The sequence below is a fragment of the Candida oxycetoniae genome (assembly GCF_023343755.2).
Source record: "Candida oxycetoniae strain CBS 10844 chromosome Unknown scaffold45, whole genome shotgun sequence".
Classification (NCBI taxonomy): Eukaryota; Fungi; Ascomycota; class Pichiomycetes; order Serinales; family Debaryomycetaceae; genus Lodderomyces; species Lodderomyces oxycetoniae.
In genome coordinates this window covers 22,961-43,414 of record NW_026055412.1, presented here as the reverse complement: position 1 = coordinate 43,414, position 20,454 = coordinate 22,961, and the positions used below count along the sequence as shown (strand labels likewise).

At 38.4% G+C, this 20,454-nt stretch overlaps 10 protein-coding genes across 10 annotated transcripts; 4 read left to right on the top strand and 6 right to left on the bottom strand. All coding sequences in view use genetic code 12, as the record gives it.

Annotated features, from left to right (window-relative positions):
* Positions 1-282: 282 nt before the first annotated feature.
* CLG1 (Clg1p) lies at positions 283-1,554 on the top strand (the record flags this gene model as incomplete). Its single annotated transcript, XM_049323378.1, has 1 exon — positions 283-1,554. One exon carries the CDS (start codon positions 283-285, stop codon positions 1,552-1,554), a length of 1,272 nt encoding a protein of 423 aa, XP_049180757.1.
* Positions 1,555-2,060: 506 nt separating this feature from the next.
* OYE32 (Oye32p) lies at positions 2,061-3,371 on the bottom strand (the record flags this gene model as incomplete). The annotated part of the gene is made up of 1 exon (XM_049323377.1): positions 2,061-3,371. One exon carries the CDS (start codon positions 3,369-3,371, stop codon positions 2,061-2,063), a length of 1,311 nt encoding a protein of 436 aa, XP_049180756.1.
* A 1,008-nt stretch (positions 3,372-4,379) lies between these two features.
* KGF56_002175 (RNA helicase) lies at positions 4,380-7,694 on the bottom strand (the record flags this gene model as incomplete). The annotated part of the gene is made up of 1 exon (XM_049323376.1): positions 4,380-7,694. The coding sequence occupies one exon, from the start codon at positions 7,692-7,694 to the stop codon at positions 4,380-4,382; it is 3,315 nt and encodes a 1,104-aa protein (XP_049180755.1).
* A 402-nt stretch (positions 7,695-8,096) lies between these two features.
* Positions 8,097-8,942, bottom strand: KGF56_002174 (2',3'-cyclic-nucleotide 3'-phosphodiesterase; the record flags this gene model as incomplete). The annotated part of the gene is made up of 1 exon (XM_049323375.1): positions 8,097-8,942. One exon carries the CDS (start codon positions 8,940-8,942, stop codon positions 8,097-8,099), a length of 846 nt encoding a protein of 281 aa, XP_049180754.1.
* A 711-nt stretch (positions 8,943-9,653) lies between these two features.
* On the bottom strand, positions 9,654-10,433 carry SOL3 (6-phosphogluconolactonase; the record flags this gene model as incomplete). The annotated part of the gene is made up of 1 exon (XM_049323373.1): positions 9,654-10,433. The coding sequence occupies one exon, from the start codon at positions 10,431-10,433 to the stop codon at positions 9,654-9,656; it is 780 nt and encodes a 259-aa protein (XP_049180753.1).
* Positions 10,434-10,839: 406 nt separating this feature from the next.
* Positions 10,840-12,312, bottom strand: GCN5 (histone acetyltransferase; the record flags this gene model as incomplete). The annotated part of the gene is made up of 1 exon (XM_049323372.1): positions 10,840-12,312. The coding sequence occupies one exon, from the start codon at positions 12,310-12,312 to the stop codon at positions 10,840-10,842; it is 1,473 nt and encodes a 490-aa protein (XP_049180752.1).
* A 278-nt stretch (positions 12,313-12,590) lies between these two features.
* NMD3 (ribosome-binding protein) lies at positions 12,591-14,156 on the top strand (the record flags this gene model as incomplete). The annotated part of the gene is made up of 1 exon (XM_049323371.1): positions 12,591-14,156. One exon carries the CDS (start codon positions 12,591-12,593, stop codon positions 14,154-14,156), a length of 1,566 nt encoding a protein of 521 aa, XP_049180751.1.
* A 222-nt stretch (positions 14,157-14,378) lies between these two features.
* Positions 14,379-16,331, top strand: APG7 (Apg7p; the record flags this gene model as incomplete). Its single annotated transcript, XM_049323370.1, has 1 exon — positions 14,379-16,331. The coding sequence occupies one exon, from the start codon at positions 14,379-14,381 to the stop codon at positions 16,329-16,331; it is 1,953 nt and encodes a 650-aa protein (XP_049180750.1).
* A 355-nt stretch (positions 16,332-16,686) lies between these two features.
* On the top strand, positions 16,687-19,470 carry KGF56_002169 (uncharacterized protein; the record flags this gene model as incomplete). Its single annotated transcript, XM_049323369.1, has 1 exon — positions 16,687-19,470. The coding sequence occupies one exon, from the start codon at positions 16,687-16,689 to the stop codon at positions 19,468-19,470; it is 2,784 nt and encodes a 927-aa protein (XP_049180749.1).
* A 189-nt stretch (positions 19,471-19,659) lies between these two features.
* PUP2 (proteasome core particle subunit alpha 5) lies at positions 19,660-20,427 on the bottom strand (the record flags this gene model as incomplete). Its single annotated transcript, XM_049323368.1, has 1 exon — positions 19,660-20,427. The coding sequence occupies one exon, from the start codon at positions 20,425-20,427 to the stop codon at positions 19,660-19,662; it is 768 nt and encodes a 255-aa protein (XP_049180748.1).
* Positions 20,428-20,454: the final 27 nt, after the last annotated feature.

Here is a 20,454-nt window from a genome sequence, read left to right as displayed (position 1 = left end):
AGAGAACAAGGAAGACCTAGGAAAAAACCTTATACAAGGAAAAAGACCTAGGAAAAATCCTTATACAAGGAGGAAGACCTAGTACCAAGCTAAAAGAGATATAGGAACAAAGGTGACATTCACTTACAAGTATTCTCTAAATAGTTGTTTCTTCTTTGAACAACTAGGGTATTCAGGTATACAACCTATCCCCCCCCCACACACACACAAAAATAAAAGGTTTGAGAACTTTTCATTAAGATTCTTAACTAAAGGTCTCCTTTTTGATACATGTAAGTAACCATGAACACGGCTTCATATTATCAAAACATGGGTCCCCTGGGTCATAGAGCTACTTCTTCGTTTCATTATGCACTCCCTAATTATCCAAATTATCACCCTTTACCACACCCACAGTTTCACCATCATAGATCATCACAATCATATTACCAACCAAGCACGCAGATGAGTCAAAAACAGCAGTTGCAACCACTTGCCCTCCCAGTAAATCAAATTAATATTTTGCAACCCCCACCAGTTGCACCTGCGCCAGTTGCAGCTCCTCAAGACCAGGTTGCTATTGACGGAGGCATCAACTCTGTCTTGGAGTATGACTTGAAACAAATGTCTTCATTTTTAGGTTGGTGTGCCTTTGGCATGTTAAAACAGGCTAGAAACCCATCAAAGGATTTTGAAAACTTGGTTTCTTCGGTATTGTTTGCTACAAGACTACCAAAATCAACAATCATTATTGCTTTAGAATACATGAATCAGAGATTCTCATCAAAGGATCTTGCGTCATCCTTAACTGAGCATGAGATTTTCAATTTTCTAGTTGTTGGATTAGTATTGGCTAATAAGTTCAATGATGACAACACCTTTACGAATAAGTCTTGGTGTGGTGCTACTGGTATACAGTTGGTCATTTTGAATACAACAGAGAAGGAGTGGTTGGAAGATGTTAGGTGGAGTTTATCAGTAGTCAATTTTGAATCAAATATTCTTACTTTGGAAGAGTGTTGGAAAACCTGGATTGAAAAATACGGATCTACTACATCAGCCGACTCCACTGTAAACGTAAGGGACATGACTCCAACAGTTGCTCCAACAAGCACGTTTTATTCAAATCCATGTCCAGCTACACAATACTCGTACCAACCTTCATACATATCAATGTCCTCCTCGCCTGTTTATCAACAAAATACAAATTACACAAACACGTTCCCACTGTCATCCCCAGTTAATTACGAATCTGATTGTCACTACAAACCATATGTTGCTCCAGTATCATCATACTCAAACTGGAACTATTCCTCATCATCATCATCATCATCATCATCATCATCATCCACATCTGCCTCATCCACCTCCCTCTCCACCTCCAGTTTCAATGGTGATCCGGTTATTCAATATGTAGGTGCAGCGATGAGTCAAAACCAGTCACGTCCAAGCACGTACCATCGCCACCAACACCACCCTCCCCAGTATCTCCATGCACCAGGAACATTGTCGTTTGGAGGACATCCAAGTAAATTTGTTGGTTATGCTAACCCCTACTATATGGCAACATGCTGATTGATTGCTACAAAGAGAAAAGTCTTAATTCGAAAAAAACATAATAGAAAACATATAGAATAATAGGATTACAATAGCCGTTATTAGTTTAAGAGTATGCTTTGTTTTTTTTTTTTGATTTTGTTTTTTGGTTTGCTTGCTGTTTGAGTTATTTATTTTTTTTTTTTTTTTTTTTTTTTTTTTTTTTTTTTTTTTTTTTTTTTTTTTTTTTTTTTTTTTTTTTTNTTTTTTTTTTTTTGATTTTTTTTTTTTGTTTTTTTTTTTTTTTTTTTTTTTTTTTTTTTTTTTTTTTTTTTTTTTTAATTATCAAGTTGTTTCTATGTTTGAGATAATAATTAATGTGTCTATGTTATTCTGGGGGGGGAGGTGGTGGTCTTGTATGAATTGTAGGATATTTATGAAGGGATCAGGTGCAGAGATATACAAAAAGAAGAAAAGAAATGTTTTATACTGTCTAAATACCTCTCAAAGATGCAACAATGCTAGTACACAACTCTAATACATCACTACTTTTCCAAGCTTGCGTTTTCTGTTCTTTTAATTAAATCAATGATTTGCTGTTTATTAGGCCAAAAACCCCAACCTAGTTGTAAGTTTTGATGTAATCTAACGCCCAACTGATCAGCAAATGTCCATACCAAGCCCGGGTTTCTGAGAAAGCCTCTTCCAATGAGAGCAACATCAAACTCGCCCTTTTCAATATATTCATTGACCAAAAAAGGATCTTTTTCCAATCCTCCAACACAAGCAACTAACAATTTATCGCCTACATGTTTCTTGATCTCGCGAGCAAAAGGAACGTGAATTGGCTCTTTTTTCTCTTGACTTAAACCCGATCTTGCTGCTTGTCTGTAATCGTTTCCTCCCGAAGAGACATCAAGCAATTTAATACCCTTTGCGATTAATAAATCAGCTAATCTCTTTGAATCATTAATTGACCATGCTTCTGGATCAGGACTGTTTTCAACAGCTGAGATTCTCACAAATAACGGAATTTTAGTAGCATCAATTTTGGAACTGATTTCGTCAATCACTTGTAAAAGAAACCGTACTCTGTTTTCGAAACTTCCTCCATATTCATCAGTCCTTTTGTTTGAAATAGGACTGTAAAACTCATTGATCAAGTAGCCATGGGCACCATGGATCTCCAACGCATCAAATCCACTTATTTCAACGGCTCTTTTCGCAGCATCTCCAAATTGTCGAATTATGCGTTTGATATCGTCCAATTCCAATTCATGAGGTTTGACTAAATTGCCATGGGGTCTAAATTGTAAGGCACTTGGTGCAACTACTTTATCAGGAAACCCGCCAACTGTTTCGTCGCATAATTGCTCTAAATGCAAAAAAGGGGGCTGACCCGATGCCTTTCTGCCTCCATGATTCAATTGTATAGCAATCTTTTGTTTTTGAGAGTGGGCATAATCAACAACCTGTTTTAATTTTTGCGCTTGTTCATCTGTCCATATTCCTAAATCGTGTGGTGATAATGGACCTTCCGGTGATACTGCTGTACTTTCGACAATAGTTATACCTGGTCCATGATTAAGCATTGCACCATAATGGATCAAATGATACGGAGTTGCTTCATATTGATAATCCGCTGAGTATTGACACATTGGCGATACCCCGATCCTGTTTTGAATCGTCATGTTTCCTATTTTCAATGGACTGAATATCGCTGGTGCCGGAGCATCGAGGTTCTTTTCGTTTTCGAAAAAGGTACCAGCAGCTACTGGCTGTGCTGGAGTATAGTATGAAACTTCTGATGCACCTTTAATTTCATCTGAGGGAGAAATTTCCTTGGGAACTGTCATTGCAAGTTAATGGCTGTTGATTCTCTTACCGTTTTTCAAGCATCTTTGATAATAGTGGTGGTGGTGGTAGGGATATCAAGAAGCTTTATATATATTCCGTATGTCCGTCCCTCTTACCACCCCCCAAGTGCTTACTAATCTTATAGCAAATAAATTTTGCGTATTTCCTCTTTTGTCTATTTTTGTATTTTTCCGAACGTTGCAAGGTTTTTCCGTCATAACTGTTTTATTTTATTTTTTGTGTGTTTCTTTTACATCCACAAATCTCAAATAAATATTGTGTGAGGGCTAAGGGAGGGGGGGGGGGTAGGAGGAGCAGAGAGAGACCTTTTGAGAGCAAAGAAATAAGTAGCAAAAGATCATTCTTTTGTCCTTTTGTCCTTTTTGTAATGGCAGTTCTTGTTCTTAATTTAGCTAGGTTTGATGGTGATAATTAGTCTAGAAGGAAGATTTTCTAAATTTGTTTGCTTTGTTTTAATACCAAAATCTGGGGAAAACTGAATAAAAGCAATATGGTACTCATTTTGCATTGTAGATATTGTAATAAGAGAGGAATCAATAACAACTTAACATTGATTTCTATTACACAACTTAAGAAAAAAGAATTATGTATCCAAAACCTATGTTGTACAATACTCTCCAACTTTGGCATCATAGAGTGATGAATCTAAGGAAACACCAAAAGTTGAACGGTTCAAATACAATCTACCGGATCAAGAACCATTTTTTTCGTGGAAAGTGGCAACTTGTCCGAGTGGTTAAGGAGAAAGATTAGAAATCTTTTGGGCTTTGCCCGCGCAGGTTCGAGTCCTGCAGTTGTCGTCATTTTTTTTTCTAACTTTTTTATTTTTATTTTTATTTTTATTTTGCAATATCTTTACCTTCTTTTACTCAAAGTACCAAGCCTGTAGTTGAAAAGTCAAAAAAGATAAATGTACCCAGGTTAATGACCAATTTAATCACCATTTTCTATATGTTATTTGTTCTTTTATTGGTCTATTAATAGTTCTATAAATACTCAAACGTATCACCATTATGAATTAATTTTTTACCCTCCAAATACTCCATGTATTCCCTCCACAATTTATCTCCTCTTTTCAAACATTTGACATCACCAACCATGATTAAACCATATCTGGCTCTGGTCAAGGCTACATTTAATCTTCTTTCATCTCTAAGAAACCCAATCACTCCTTGAGGATTCGATCTCACACAAGACATAATCATAAAGTCTTTTTCTCTGCCTTGAAAGGCATCAATTGATGCAATCAATATACCTGAAACGATGTGAATATTGACTGGCTTAGAGTCGTTTCTAATATCATCGATATCAATTTCCATTCGTAGTTCCTCTTTATTCGGATTGATAATCTCATCATCAATCAAAACTGAAGAGATTAGATCTCGTTGTCCCGAGTATGGAGTAATAACACCTATATCCTCTCTTTTTATCCCCTTTTCAAGAATGAGTATTCTCAAAATTTGCTGTATATACGTAATCTCATCTCTGTTAGAATAAGTATATCCTCTATCTTCACGAAGATAATTTCGAACCGATTGTTCTCTTGCTTTACCCTTTGTGTCCCAGAAATAAACAGGATTGGATGGAATTCCTTTCATTTCTCGATCCTTCTCATTGATACCATCTTTCAATTTACTATTGTAAAATCTGTTTCGGGGAAATTCACTAATGGCGGGATGCATACGATATTGAGTGTTCAACATATACGGCGCCTTGTATGCGCCATTCAATAGTACCCTTTCAAATAAAGAAGTTGACAAGGATGGAATCAAAGAAAAACAACTCAATTGTTTTTGATCACCAACAAACACAAATTTCTCGACTCCAGGAACAGCCAAGGGGATCAAGGTACTTGGCTCTGATGATTGTGTAGCCTCATCCATTATCACAACTGGACATTTGACCAAGGATTTCAATTGAAAGCCACCAGTAGCAACAGTTGTTGTTAAAATGACTTTGGCTTGAGCAACTTGCTGCTTTGTGATTTGGTATTTCTCTTGCAAATACTTCTTATAGCCATTTGCACTAATAGCACCAGTTCCCCTTCTCAAATCATCTTGCATTTGTTGAAACCTCAAAGGCATGGCATCATACACTTTTTGATGAAGGCAAATATCAAAGAGAGGATGTGCTTTATTGTACTCTTTTTCCTTCTCAGAAGCAGTAATTCTCAAAATCAGCTTTTTGTGCTTGGGTAGCAACTTCTCTGCAATATTGTCAATGGCAATATTCGATGCAGCTACTACTAATATTGGATACGTATTAAGTGATTCTAAAAGTTGAATTATAGTTTCGTAAATAGCAGAAGTCTTACCAGTACCAGGCGGTCCAAGCACAACGCTTATCTTGTTGTTTAAAACAGATTGTATAGCGGCTTTTTGTGAATCATTCAAATTGGTTGAAAAATTAACTCTATTATTGAAGTAGATTTGTTTTATTGGCTCCTTGCCCAACAACATTTTAATAAAACTGAGGTTAGAAAGGCTCTCCATGGCATTGAGAATTCTACTCACGGGAACAGATGCCGGTAAGAGTTTCAAGTGTTGAGCATGAACTGTCTTGGGCAAAGGCTGATTATTCCACCGATACAAAGTGATTACAAGAGAAACGTAATCAGCTCCAGCTTTTCTTTTCAGCTTGTTTTTCCCGCTTTTCATTTCATCCACTGTAGCAACTCTCCCGTACCACGGTATCTCATCATTTAAGATTAAAAACATCGCCTGGTCTTTCATGAATGGATCCTTTTTTACTTTTTTCATACGATCTGAAATAAATCGATTAATCACTTCGGGTGTCATGGGTATACTAACTTTATATTGGTTATTCTTTTTATCTTGATCTTCATACCATTCAATCACCAAATCTTGTGGCTCAATTATATTCAGCACATTAGTAAGTTGATCTTCCAAGAAGACGTTAAAACTCATTTCGCGAAAGTATTCCTCTATATTAGCATAGCTTAGCTTTAAAGTCGGGGAAGGATGATATTTTGTAATATAAGGTGGAAGGATTAGGTCATTATCCTGTGTTTGCAGAACCGCGTTCTGTTGCCCTTCTTTTAAAGTAAATTTTGAAGTAGATTTGGGAGTAGAATCTGAAGCAGATTTGGGAGTAGACTTTGACGTAGATTTGGGAGTAGACTTTGAAGCAGATTTGAAAGCAGAATCTGAAGCAGACTTAGAATTAGACTTTGACGTAGATTTGGAAGTAGACTTTGAAGTAATGCGTTTTTTCTCGACACCGACTCCTCTTGAACTTGTAAGATTCTGGGACTTACTGGACTCTTTGGAATCTAACGCTGAGTTTCTACCATTACTAGATTGACCGTTCTTTACAAGAATATGTTTAATATTATTTTTTGCATCTTCCTGTTCTTTCAGTCCTTTACTCTGCGACTTTGTCAGTCCATTGTCTTTTTTCACAGTTATATTCGGTTCGCTTTTATGAGTCAGAATTTTTTCAACAATTGCTCCCTTTTTGAAAGTGCTCTTTTTACTGTCTTTCCCAGTCTTGCTCGAGAATGTCTTACTAGTAACAGCTTTGGTAGTCCTTTCTTTCCCTTTGCTTGAGGTTTCCTCATTAAGCTTTCTAATAGTCGTAGACCCGATTGCCTTAACTGTCGACCCTGCCTTTATTTCGCTGGCACTCTGCTTCGACATCTGGTAATGTAATCGACGAGCCTCGGCATCTGGATCCTCCTTTTTCGGTCTTCTAACTGGTCTTCTACTAGAAGCTTTTCTTCCCCTTCCACCTCCTCTTCTTCCACCTCCTCTTTGTGAAGTCGCTTTGGCCACAAAATCTTTGATGCCCAATAATTCAGACAAGAATTCATCATCATTTTCACTCACAAACTTGATATTCTGGGACTCGTAATTAGCCAAACAGTTTTTGCACAATATAATTTGACCAGCAGAAGAGGTATTTCCCACATACAAATCAGCGTCGCTTCCACACCGGGCACATTCGATATCTCGGAATTTGAGATATTGATCCAATTTGAGAAATAATGCACCATTGGATAAGCTATAATTTACCGAGGGTCGTTCGTCACTTTCAGCATTAGATTTTTCTAAACACAAATTACATAATAAAGACATGTCATTCAACCCGTACCTTACAATAGCCAATTGATGTACATTGCAATCTGAGCATTCCTCACATTCCAATACTTCGTCAAGGTCGCAAATCCTCACAGACTTATGTCTTGTGGTTGACAAGTGTTTTTGTATTTCAGACTTGCTCTCAAACTTCCCAGAGCATGTCAAACAAACATAAGTACTGGTCGAAGGCTGAGTCGTCATAGAAGACTGGATCGTTCTGGTATTATGCAATCGAAGCAGAGGAAATGGATTTACTATGCTGATTTTTTTTTTTCAACTCATCTCGTATCACGTGATAGAGATAACAAATTTAAAAAGAGACTTGATACCAGACATTTACAAAAACACTATTGAGCGAAGCGAGATAGTGGAGCATCACTGACTAATGACACTATCGAGCAGAGCGAGACAGTGTTGTAACAAGCTACCGAGTGTCACTCCACTATCTCGCTCTGCTCGATAGTGGAGCACTTTGACTAATGACACTATCTCGCTCTGCTCGATAGTGGAGCACTTTGACCAATGACACTATTTCGCTCTGCTCGATAGTGTTCTAACAAGCTACAAAATAATTTAGTCGAATTTGATTGGCAACTGTAAAGTTTAGTGTATATCGACACTGCCTAGTACAATCCACTCGTAAACTTCTCCCTCACAAAGCACCAACTTTAGCACTCCTCCATCCCAGCCATAACCCATATCTTGCATTCCTTCAGCATCGACATCTTCTACCCCGAGATAGTCTGTGATTCGCGTCTTTATCGTTCTCCATAGAGCGTTATCTATAGGCCAAAGATTGCTGTAGACCAACGATAGATGTGGGTGGTATTCCAGTTCCGCCCACTCGGCGGCTTTGTAAGATGCTCTTCTACGAATCTCCTCCGTGTCAAACTGCTTAGTTTGTTGATTTTCTACTTGGCCGCCATTCCAACTACTAGTAACCTTTTTTTTCAGTGGTTTCCTCTTTACAGTGTTGCCATGACTATCGGTTGTATATAGGTGCGGATTACATTTTCTATTTTCGGCTTCAATATCCTCGGGAGTTATCACAAAAATCTCCCTCATTATTCTGGCAAACGAAATCAAATTTGGATCCAGTTCCACTTCAAAATATAGTTTTTGAAAAAACTTTCTCTGGCTATTGATCTTGCCCAATTTTACTAGATTTGAATGATTTTTAGGTAAAGATCGCAAAGCTATCGCACTTGCAGATAAAATTCTATCTACATCGTCTTTTGCCTTTGAGGGATCATCCAAATCCACTTGGATATTGGTTGTTATGGTGATGTGTGGTTCAAATTTAGGCGGCAGGCCTGGGAACAAAGTGCTAACAGAACTCAGTAACGTACTCAATTTATCATAGAGTGCGGAATTGGGTTTTGGACATAACCATAATGCAACACCTAGCCCTTGTTGTTCGGTCAGTATTACTTGTTTTTTCGTTTTCATTTTCTCTATTCTTTTATTGTGGTAACTTACCCATATTGGTCTCAATAGTATTGAGTAAACCTCGGCTGGGGGTAAAAGAATTAAACTTGTATGTAAAATTGTTTTTATTTAAAATCCGTATGGCTTTTTATGTCAAGAAAAAAAAACTACCATGCAAGATAAAGCGCTAGCTGGGAAATAGGTCATCTTCTATTTCCAATGTAGTTTGAATTAATAGAGATAACGAAACTATCAAGCGAAGCGAGATAACGACACTATCAAGCGAAGCGAGAAAGTGGAGCAGCACTGACTATAGCGATACTATCAAGCGAAGCGAGATAGTGGAGCAGCACTGACTATAGCGATACTATCAAGCGAAGCGAGATAGTGGAGCAGCACTGACTATAGCGATACTATCAAGCGAAGCGAGATAGTGGAGCAGCACTGACTACACCGACACTAGCGACACTATCTCGTTTCGCTTGATAGTGCGATGCCAAAAACATTGTCCATTAAAACGACATGTCCTATGTGTACTGACCAACCTTTTGAGCAGAGCGAGATAGTGTCGATAGTGTCGATAGTGTCACTAGTCAGTGCTGCTCCACTATCTTGCTTTGCTCGATAGTGGAGATCATCGTAATATAGCCTCATGCGGTAAATAGTATTCAAGAGACATCTTTTTCAACATTGACGATTTTCTAACTTCTATAACTAAACCCAATCTATAATCTAATATTTACTTGTCAATACATCTACGCCATCAACGGCTGAAGTATCCACAAACCAGTAAATAGAAACGCCGGTATTAATATCGCTTACTAATTTCGCTGGTAATTTCGTTGAAGGGTCTGTAAATATTTCCTTTAAAATGAGTTTTTTTCCAGAACCCTCTGCAACAAAAGCAATTGAAGTTGCATTTTCCAATTGAGGAAAAGTAAAAGTGATTCTTCTTGGAGGAGGTTTAGGGGAATCGTTTATATATGATACTCTTTCAGTTCTCTCTTTAAGTAGGTGGTGGTTGGGAAATAAAGAACAAGTGTGGCCATCAGGTCCACAACCCAACAATATAACATCAATCTTACTGGGTAAACTAGCAGCGTATTTTCTAGCAATCTCCTTATCCTTCTCTACATCAGCATCTTCAACTTTCCCATCCTTCCCTGTTAACAAAGATTCATCAATAACGTGTACATTGGGCTTGGAAGAGCTTGATTTCAAGTTTTTCAAAACCATTTCATTGAAAAGACCATAATTAGAGTCTTCATGGTCAAGCGGAACTAACCTCTCATCACTAAAGTATACATCCCACTTGTCCCATTGTATACGCTGGCCAATCTCTTTATTATCAATCAACGCTTTTTTCAACACTTTTCCTAAAGAGCCACCAGATATAGCTATATGAAAGGAACCGTGCGCTTTAATGGCATTGTCTTGATTGTTGACGATATATTCGCCCACGGCATTGGCAACATCTACAGAATCGGGATAAGCAAATACTTTGGCAGTCATTTGCAATATATATATATATATATATATAAGTGCCTAAGAGCAACAAGAGCAATACATAATGAACTTTAATTGGAAAATGACAGAGAGAGATGCGGAAATCTTGGAGCTTGCGGAGCCGTTTAGGTTACCAGAAAAGGAGATTTAAAAGAGATGAGATGACGCCATAGGCAAAAAAAAAAAAAAAGAGAACAAAATTTCGGAAAAGTTGAAAAATAGCAGTTGAGCAACACTCAGTAGCTTGTTACAACACGCTCTGCTCGATAGTGTTTATTGGCTCAAAAGCTGAAACATAGATACTCTCACACTATATCAGGTTACGCAAGAAGAAAAAAAAAAAAAAAAAAAAAACTAATAGATTACAATATAGCGTTATTTGATCGATATACAGGGTCTTGGTTCCACTTTTCTACTCTAGAAAATGAGAATACTCTGCACTATCTTTAATCTTGTTATTCATAAACTTTTCCAACTTGTTTGCGTTTTTATAATACGTTGTAGTCTCGCCATTGTAAGATCTACAATTTTTGAAGATGAGTCTTGCGTCATACAAGAATTGGTCAAATGACTCGTACTTGTCATTTTCTAGCTTCAGTTCCATTGTTGATAGGTCCATTGGTTCCTTAATAACCTCATAGTAATCGGGAACCTCGTCTTTGTTAACAGGCACGGCAAATGGCCAAGCCGATGGATGATTCTGCATTTCCGAGAATAAGGTGACCATGAAATTATAATGAGGGCCTCGTTTAGGTTTCTGGGCCAACTTATCCATTTCTTCCAGCCATCCAGCTTCTATTAATCCTGGAATATCCTTATAATCGAGAGTTATGTTTTTGTTTGTTTTAAAAATTTGTAAGCCAGCTCGAACAACATTTGATTTTGATCGCAGCTTAATTTTACGCTCAATTGCTGCCTTTTGTAGAAGTAAAATTTTGCCCAGATCCAAGTATCTGAGAATTGGCGGAAGCATCGAGCATTGCATTAGCGTACCACCTTCGTAATCTTTTATATACCCCATCCATATCGATTTATCAAGAGTAACTTCCTTGGTAAAACCCTGTTTTTTGAAATACCCAATCGCATAGTTATCTGCGTACGTCAAGAAATACTTAATTGGCGAAGTCGCTCGTACATAGTCCTTTAGATGATTCATCAAATGTGCACCATAGCCACGTACTTGCTCCGTTGACGATATCGCACAAAAAACAATCTCGGCAAATTCGCGATTATTAAAAGGTCGATATGTAATACCGCCAACAACTGTGAGCGGTTTACGAACCACTGCCATTGAAAGGTGCGATCGGTCGTACACCAACCGAGAAATATACTCTCGAGGCATTTTGGGCAATTGCTTTTGAAAAATGTTCTTGAGCCCCGTTAGAACTATCAAGCTTTCCTTTGCGTTGTCGTTGTTAACAACTCTAAATTCTATTTTGCCCTCTTTCTCCTCTATTACCGATGGTCTCTCCTTGAATGTGTAGACTTCCCCATCAAAATTAATCTGTGTTATCCTTTTTCTCTCTTCTTCAGCCTCCTCATCATCATCATCATCATCATCATCTTCTTCTTCATCCTCGTCATCCTCGTCTTCATCTTCTCCCTCTCCTTCTGCTCCTGCTTCTCCCTCTCCCTCTCCTTCTCCATCTTCTCCTCCTCTTTCACCTTTACCTCTGACATGCCCATTTTTCTCATTCTTGTTTTCTCCGTTGCTTCCTTGTTCTTCTTTCAATTTCCCATTAGAACGGACGTGCTCATTTTCGTCCTTGACTACTGTAGACCTAACCTCCTTTGGCTCTAGTTTAACCTTTTTGTTTGGTGAAACATCATCTTCATCGTCCTCTTCATCTGGGTCAATTGACAAAACTCTTTTCCGGTCAACCATTATTACTCATAAACCTCTTTCTCTCTCTACCCCTTCTCTCTTACTCTTTATCTCTCTCTCTCTCTCTCTCTCTCGACAAAACTTGGAAAAAACAAAACGTCTTACTTGAGAGGCACGTGACTGAAAAAAAAAATGAAAAAAAAAAAATAAATTGATTTTGCGATGAGATATAAAAAGAGAGAAAGAGAGAGAGAAAGAAAGAGAAAGGAGAGATGAGCCCTCTAGAACTTTTAGTGGTGAATTGGTGAATTGGTGAATAAACATTTATACCATTAAGCATGTCTAATTATACTCCTCTAGATCCCAGACGGAATGAGAATGTTGGTGCTGTTGCAACCGTGTTGTGTTGTAACTGTGGTGTTCCCATGGACGGCTCACAGGGACTTGTAATGTGCTATGACTGTATCAAGTTAAATGTCGATATTACCGAAGGAATACCGAGGGAGGCGAATGTTTCATTTTGCAGAAATTGCGAGAGGTTTTTACAGCCCCCCGGTCAGTGGATAAGAGCGCAGTTGGAATCAAGAGAGCTTTTGGCGTTGTGTCTTAGGAGACTCAAGGGGTTAAACAAGGTGAGATTGGTTGACGCTTCATTTATCTGGACAGAGCCTCACTCGCGGAGAATTCGAGTCAAGCTAACGGTACAAGGAGAAGCCATGACCAATACTATTGTCCAGCAAACTTTTGAAGTCGAGTACGTTGTTATTGCAATGCAATGTCCAGATTGTGCAAAATCCTACACCACAAACACTTGGAGAGCAACAGTTCAGATTAGACAGAAAGTGCATCACAAGAGAACATTTTTGTATTTGGAGCAATTGATATTGAAACACAATGCACATATGGATACTGTATCAATACAGGAGACTAAAGATGGGTTGGATTTTTTTTATGCCCAGAAAAATCATGCAGCAAAAATGGTTGATTTCTTGACATCGGTGGCCCCCGTCAAGGTGAAGAAATCAGAAGAATTAGTCAGCACTGATATACACTCGGGATCTTCAAGTTATAAGTTTTCCTATTCCGTTGAAATTGCTCCAATTTGTCGTGATGATTTAGTGGTTTTGCCCAAAAAGTTGGCCCATTCTATGGGAAACATTTCACGACTTGTTTTATGTAACAAAGTGAATAATGCTATTCAATTTATCGATCAGAATACTTTACAAACGGCAGATTTATCATCACAGGTATATTGGAGGTCTCCATTTCCATCGTTATTGGACGCAACACAGTTGATCGAGTTTGTAGTATTGGACGTGGAACCAACCGGTGATGTTAAGGGTAAATATGTACTTGCAGACATTGAGGTGAGCCGAGCCAGTGATATGGGCAGTAACGATCAAACGTTTTACGTTAGAAGTCATTTGGGAGCTATTTTACATCCTGGTGATTCGTGTCTCGGGTACTTTTTAGGCAACACAAATTTCAACTCAGAGCTCTGGGATACATTGGATACAGACAATACTTGCGAGGTAGTGCTAGTCAAGAAACATTATGCTAGAAAGTCCAAGAAGGCCAAAAATAGAAAATGGAGATTGAAGAGAATGGCAAAGGAACATAATGATATTGTTGCCAATGATGATTCAAGGCAAGCAAGACAAGAACAAGAGAGAGTAGAAAGAGACTATGAACTATTTTTGCAGGAGTTGGAAGAGGATGAAGAGTTGAGACAAACAATTAATATGTATAAAGCAAAAGACCAAATCGGTATAAACGACGGCGACATCGACAATGACGAAGCCGCCGCCGACGACGATGAGGACGACGCTCCGACTATAGAAATTGATGAGTTGCTTGATGAATTAGATGAAATGACTTTGAAAGATACACATATGGATGGTTAGATTAAGCACATATAGTGAATAATACAATATAGACACACAACTCATATATTACATATTTATGTTTATTTTTTCTTTGTTCTTTTTTCTGAGAAATGTACAAGTATAGTTTGTTCTTTTTAGTTGGAATGGCTTATACAAATTATACACAAGTCCCTTCTTTTATGTATTGTATTTAGTCTTTGGGGTAAAACTTTGGTGTTGAAAAGAGTTCTGAGTTGGAAGATGTCCACATTATCAAAACCTATGAGGTATACTTTACCTCAGTCATTTGTAGACTCTTCATTTTTCAGCAAGCTTGCCCAATTGAAATTGGAAAAATACAAGCTAGATTCCACTACGCGAGATATCTTTGGTTACCAGTCTTTACCAAGCAAGCTCAACAAGTTCGATGATGTTCCTACCGTCAGTTTAGACGAAGAAAGCTTTAACCAAGATGCAAGCGACCTGACTAAACGTATATTGCAGGGCGAGCTAATCAATGTCAATACTATTGAAGAGTTTAAGAATATCAACAAACAAAATCTTTTAAGTAGCTGGGGCCGAGCTCTTCAAGAGGTTATATGGAAGTCCCGAGATTTTGATTGTAAACTATTCTTCAAATTTGCCATTTTGAGTTTTTCGGATTTGAAAAAGTACAAGTTTTATTACTGGTTGGCTTTTCCCACTTTGCAAAGCAATTGGACTAAGCTCGAAGAAAAAAATGTTGATAAGGAAACGCTTGAACTTATTGAACCGTACTTGAGTAACTCAGAGGGACAACAACAACAACAACAACAACAACAACAACAATTTTATCAGTTTTCCGAAAAGAAGCTTTTCAGCACGTTTGACATTGCAAAAGACCACACGTTTGTGTTTTTTGACTCTTGCTTAAGTCACGATAAGCGACCAGCGGCCCAGCTCAAAAACTACTTGTATTATTTGGCATATAAAGGGTTGAAGACCATAAATTTAATTGTATATCGGAACAACGGCTTGTCCTTTCAAAACATACTAGAACTTGAGCTGGCGGTGCTGCCGGATGAATTGAAGGTAGTTGGTTGGGAGAGAACAAGCCAGGGTAAACTAGGTCCCAAAATGGCCGATCTAAGCGCTTTGAGCGACCCTCATGAATTGGCAGCGCAAGCAGTAGACTTGAACCTCCGGTTGATGAAATGGAGAGTGGCACCCGAGCTAGATCTTGAAATACTCAAAGCTCAAACAGTTTTGCTTTTGGGTGCAGGCACATTAGGAAGCTATGTAGCGCGAGCTTTGCTTGGGTGGGGTTTTAGAGAGATCAACTTTATTGATAATGGACAGGTTTCATATTCCAATCCAGTGAGGCAACTGCTCTATAACTTTAAGGACTGCTTTAGTGATAACGGGCGGGGAGCCACAAAGGCCACAACAGCCGCTGAGAATTTAAAGAGCATTTTTCCTGGTGTTAGAACAAGTGGGTTCGACATTGGAGTTCCGATGATAGGACACCCAATTACAGACGAGGAAACACAGAAAGCGAACTACCAAACTTTAGAACAATTGTTTGACAAGAGCGATGTTGTTTTCCTATTGATGGACTCTAGAGAATCGCGATGGTTGCCTACAGTTATGGGAGCAGCCAAGGGAAAACTAGTGATAAATGCCGCTTTAGGATTTGATAGTTATTTGGTGATGAGACATGGCAATGCCAACCAGCACAAGGAGAACAAATTAGGTTGCTATTTTTGCAATGATATAGTAGCTCCCGAGGACAGTTTATCAGACCGAACACTAGACCAGATGTGTACGGTAACAAGACCCGGAGGCGCTTTAATGGCTTCATCTTTAGCGGTTGAACTATTGGTGTCTCTTTTGCAGCACCCCAAAGGACAAAACGCAAGCCACAATGATTCATCATCATCATCATCCAAGTTTGGTACAACGCCGCACCAAATCAGAGGCTTTTTGAGCAATTTCACTCAGTCATTGTTTTTTTCCCCCAGTTACCCAAACTGTTCGGCATGTTCACCTAGTGTGGTTACAGAGTACCGCCAAAATGGCTGGGAATTTGTTAAAAAATGTTTGAACGATCCAGAGTACTTGGAAAATTTGTGTGGATTGAAAAAGGTGCAAGAGGACGCTGAGTTGGCCATTAAGCAACTTCTTCCCCAGATGGACCTCGATGAGGACGACGAGGACAACGAATGGCTAAGCTAACACATATCAAACAACCCCATACAACACCGACAGCAGACAAACAGACAGGCAGACAGGCAGACTCCCCCACCCCTCCCACCACTCACTCACTCACACAAATACCAATAACAAATGGCTAATGGGGGTTATAACACTCTGTTCAATAGTGTCGATAGTGCTGTTTCCACTGTCGCCATCACGTGACCGACACACGTTATAGTTAAAGGGGGCCCATACAAATATATTTTTTCTGTTTGTCGTGCGAGTTGAACCAAAACACGGGATTTTGAGTAAACAATCACAACAATGATGGGATCAATAATTTTGATACTTAAAAGGATTAAGGAGATTTGAAGCAAAGTAGAAGGTAAATTTGATGTTTTCGCTGACGCACCGAATACGAAAAGAGACTGGGGGAGTGGAAGAATCAGGAGCTGCGGCAGGGGGAGAAACGCGGGGTGCGACAATGGGAGGCGGCTATGGACAAATGCACGGTGATATTTTCCATTCGAGTCCGTTACAACATTCATATTCATATAGCAGCAGTTTTGTCTCGCCTCTGCAGGATGCATCGCGTTTCCGGAATATACAATCTGTGCCACCAACTGTTCGAGACATTGTGCGATTAAAGACACTCGATGAGGAGAAGGAGGAGGATAATGATCAGAACATTATCAATTCTTGTATTATCGAGGAGCCCGTTGAGAAATTGCAGAAACCTTGTGGACCATTGTTGAGCGAGATTGATGATCTTGTTATTCAAGAAGCTCTAATTGTCAAGGATATCTTTTTTGTTTTATTAGGATACGAGGGTAATTATATACACTACAGCAGGAGCTATGATCCGTACTCTCTAGACTCCAGCATACAAGGTCCCGATTTCAAGTTTGCCAAAAATTTGGATATCAGCTTGAAAAACATTGCTAGAAAAGTGAGCCATGTGGGGAAACATTATAGCGGTTTACGCGCATTTATACACCTTTATGACAATGAGCTACATGGCAAGATTGTCCAAGCGTTTTGTCAAGCAGTAAGCGAATGTTTTGAACTGTATTATATTGTACTACTAGACTTGGAAAAAGGGTTTTTGTTTAGCAACAAGTTCAATACCAATATCTTGGATCAAGTGTTGGATGAACAAATAGCCAATAAGCTAGATCATCTATATCACATTGCATTATCGATTTGCACAATGGATCGGAAGCGAGCGACGACAATTTTGGCATCAGATGACCTGCCTGGATTCGAACTCGGACTCGAACTCGAACTCGAACCTGAACTCAACACCAGCACCGTTGGAGCCGCCGAATCAAATATTTATACCGAAAAGGCCAAGATATGCAAAGGAGGACTAGTACTTAAAATCATCCAGGATAGAATGGCAGTATACAAAGGAGATCTGAGCTCGTACAAGTTTTTAGCAGGTCTCTTTGATTCGGTGAGTATAGACTATGTGGCCATGCTCAATAGGTGGCTAGTAGAGGGGCTTATTGATGATCCATTTGACGAGTTTATGATACGTATTGCAAAGTTATCTAGTAAAGTGGAAGCGCAGTTTCGAACCAAAAGTGAGTTTTACTGGAGTGAGCTATTTTTGATCAAAAAGGACGGATTGTTGGATCAGTTTAAGAACTTCAAAATCCAGCAAAAGATATTGAATACAGGAAAGTATTTGAGCATCTTCAAAATGTGCACTGGGCTACAAAATTTCCAATCCTTAAACGAAACGTTTCAGCTTGTAGATAGCTTGAGTGCTTCAGACTTGGAACTCAAGATTGATAAGTTTTATGAGAGGGCCAACAAAATGCTAATCAAGCTCTTGTTTGAAGGTTACAAGCTTGGAAATTTAATTGCAGCTTATCAAACTTCTTTTTTACTCGACAACTCCTTTAATGTAGATTCATTTTTGGACACTGCATATCTGGAGTTAAAGCGGAACAAATACAAAACTGCAAAAACAGCTTTACAAAGACAATACAACGAAGTTTTCAAGGATTTCAAAGGAAAAATGGAGACGGAGACAAGTGTTGGTACACAAACCAATCTCTTTGGGGTAATTAAAAAAAATCAAAATTTCAGAATAGCCATTGAAAATTTATATAATGTGATTGATGAACTTATGGCGGAGAGGGACTTTACGATGATAAATAATAATGACCATTATAATTACAAAGAAGCTAGTAACAATGCGAGAGAAGTAATCGAGGCTATTACAAGCAACACAAAACTGCGAGGGCACAATGATAGTATAGATGAATCTGCTTTCTTGAGTGTTGACTTGAGCGTACCGTTACCGTTTCCATTGAATCTTGTTATGGTGCGACAGACTTCTTATCAATACGAAATCATGTTTAAATTTTTGTTTATGCTTAAATTTGTATCTAAACAAGGTGATATAAGCTGGCGAGAATTGAAAAGTTCAAAAGTCTGGATAAATAGGTCATTTTCACCAAAAGCGCAAAAATGGATTCTACGCTGCCGCAACTTGCATTCGCGAATCAGAGCATTTGTAAATGAGGTGCAAAGCTACATTGCATACGATGTAATTGATTTTAACTATGCAAAACTTCAAAGTTCATTAAACCAGTTTGAAGAGAGAAGTTTTTATGCATTACCAAATTATTCAAATGACCATGATACCTTTCAAGTATTTAAACTGAACTTACGAGGAGCTAACAATAGCAGTAATTCAATTTTTGACGCAAGAATTGATGAACGGAATTTGAACTTGAGTGCACAACACGAAGAAAATTCTTTTACGGTCACCGGGCTAACGCGAAGTCTACAGCGTTATACTACCACGCTCTTGAACGATTCGTTATTAACACGTCCTGAAACAATGAAGTGCGCAAAGGAGATGTTCAATTTCATAAGTCTATTTCACAATTACACTATGCAGATGAAAAGAACCCTTATTTTGATTAATCACGATTTGCAAAAGAAATTTGTTTTGAAAACCCCGGAGAAATTTGATAAACCAATGGACGACGCGCTGGTGAATAGGAGATTCGATTACATGGAGGAAAGCTTCTTTGTACGTTACCAGCAGTTTGGAGAGCTTCTAGGTAATTTTTTACAAACGATAAAAACAGTTGGCGAGAATGAAAATAGAAAACTTTTGGATCTTAGTGACCGGTTAGAGGCATGCTTCCCCGAATGATGAAAAAAAAAAAGAGGGCGGCCACTCATAATAACAACAACAACAATAATAACAAGAATAGGAATAGACAATAATAATAAGAAACCCTTATCTTTTTGATTCTTTTTGATTCGTCTTCTTTTTGATTCTTTTTCTTTATTTTCCTACAATCTTCTTCTACCAGTTGCTGTTCTGTTCAATGCTCATCTTCTAGCTTATCACAGTGTCTTCTTCGGTGGTTTGTTCATTTAAAACTTTTATAATTGCATCAGTTTTTTCATCATCGTATATCTGAAATCCACCAGATGTTGTGACACTTGCCAATTGGGCATTCTTGCAATCTAACTTCTCTTCCATCACTTGCTTTAATATCTTCAATGCCAATAATTCTGCTTCTTTCAAAGTCAAGCTTTTATGATACTCATTGTTTAATTCTGCTTGAGCACCCTCGCTTCCCGATCCAATAGCTTTAGCCTCGTATCTGTAAAACGTCCCCGATGGCTCAGCATGATACAATTGAGGACCTTTTTGCTTATCTACGCCTGCTATCAACAAAGCTACACCAAACGGTCTTGACATTAACCTTTTTTCACCATCGGCACCCTCTCCAAATCGCAATGCTAAATCGCACACATTTTGAGTTAAGCTTTCGACTCCAATATTCTCGTCGTAGTATAAATTATGCGTTAAACTTGATACGCGTGCATGGTCAATCATTGATCGTGCATCTGCCGTTAAACCACTCATGGCACAACCTATATGATGATCTATTTCAACAATTTTTTCAATCGACGACAGCTCAAGCAATGACGAAGTTACACGTTTCTCAACTCCTAGAATAACACCTTCACTAGTTTGTATACCAATTGCCGTAGACCCCAACTTAATTGCCTCAAGAGAATACTCCACTTGGAAAAGTCGACCCTCTGGCGAAAAAGTAGACACTCCTCGATCATATTCACTTCTAGTTAGAAACATTATTAAACCAGTTTATGTATTGTAATT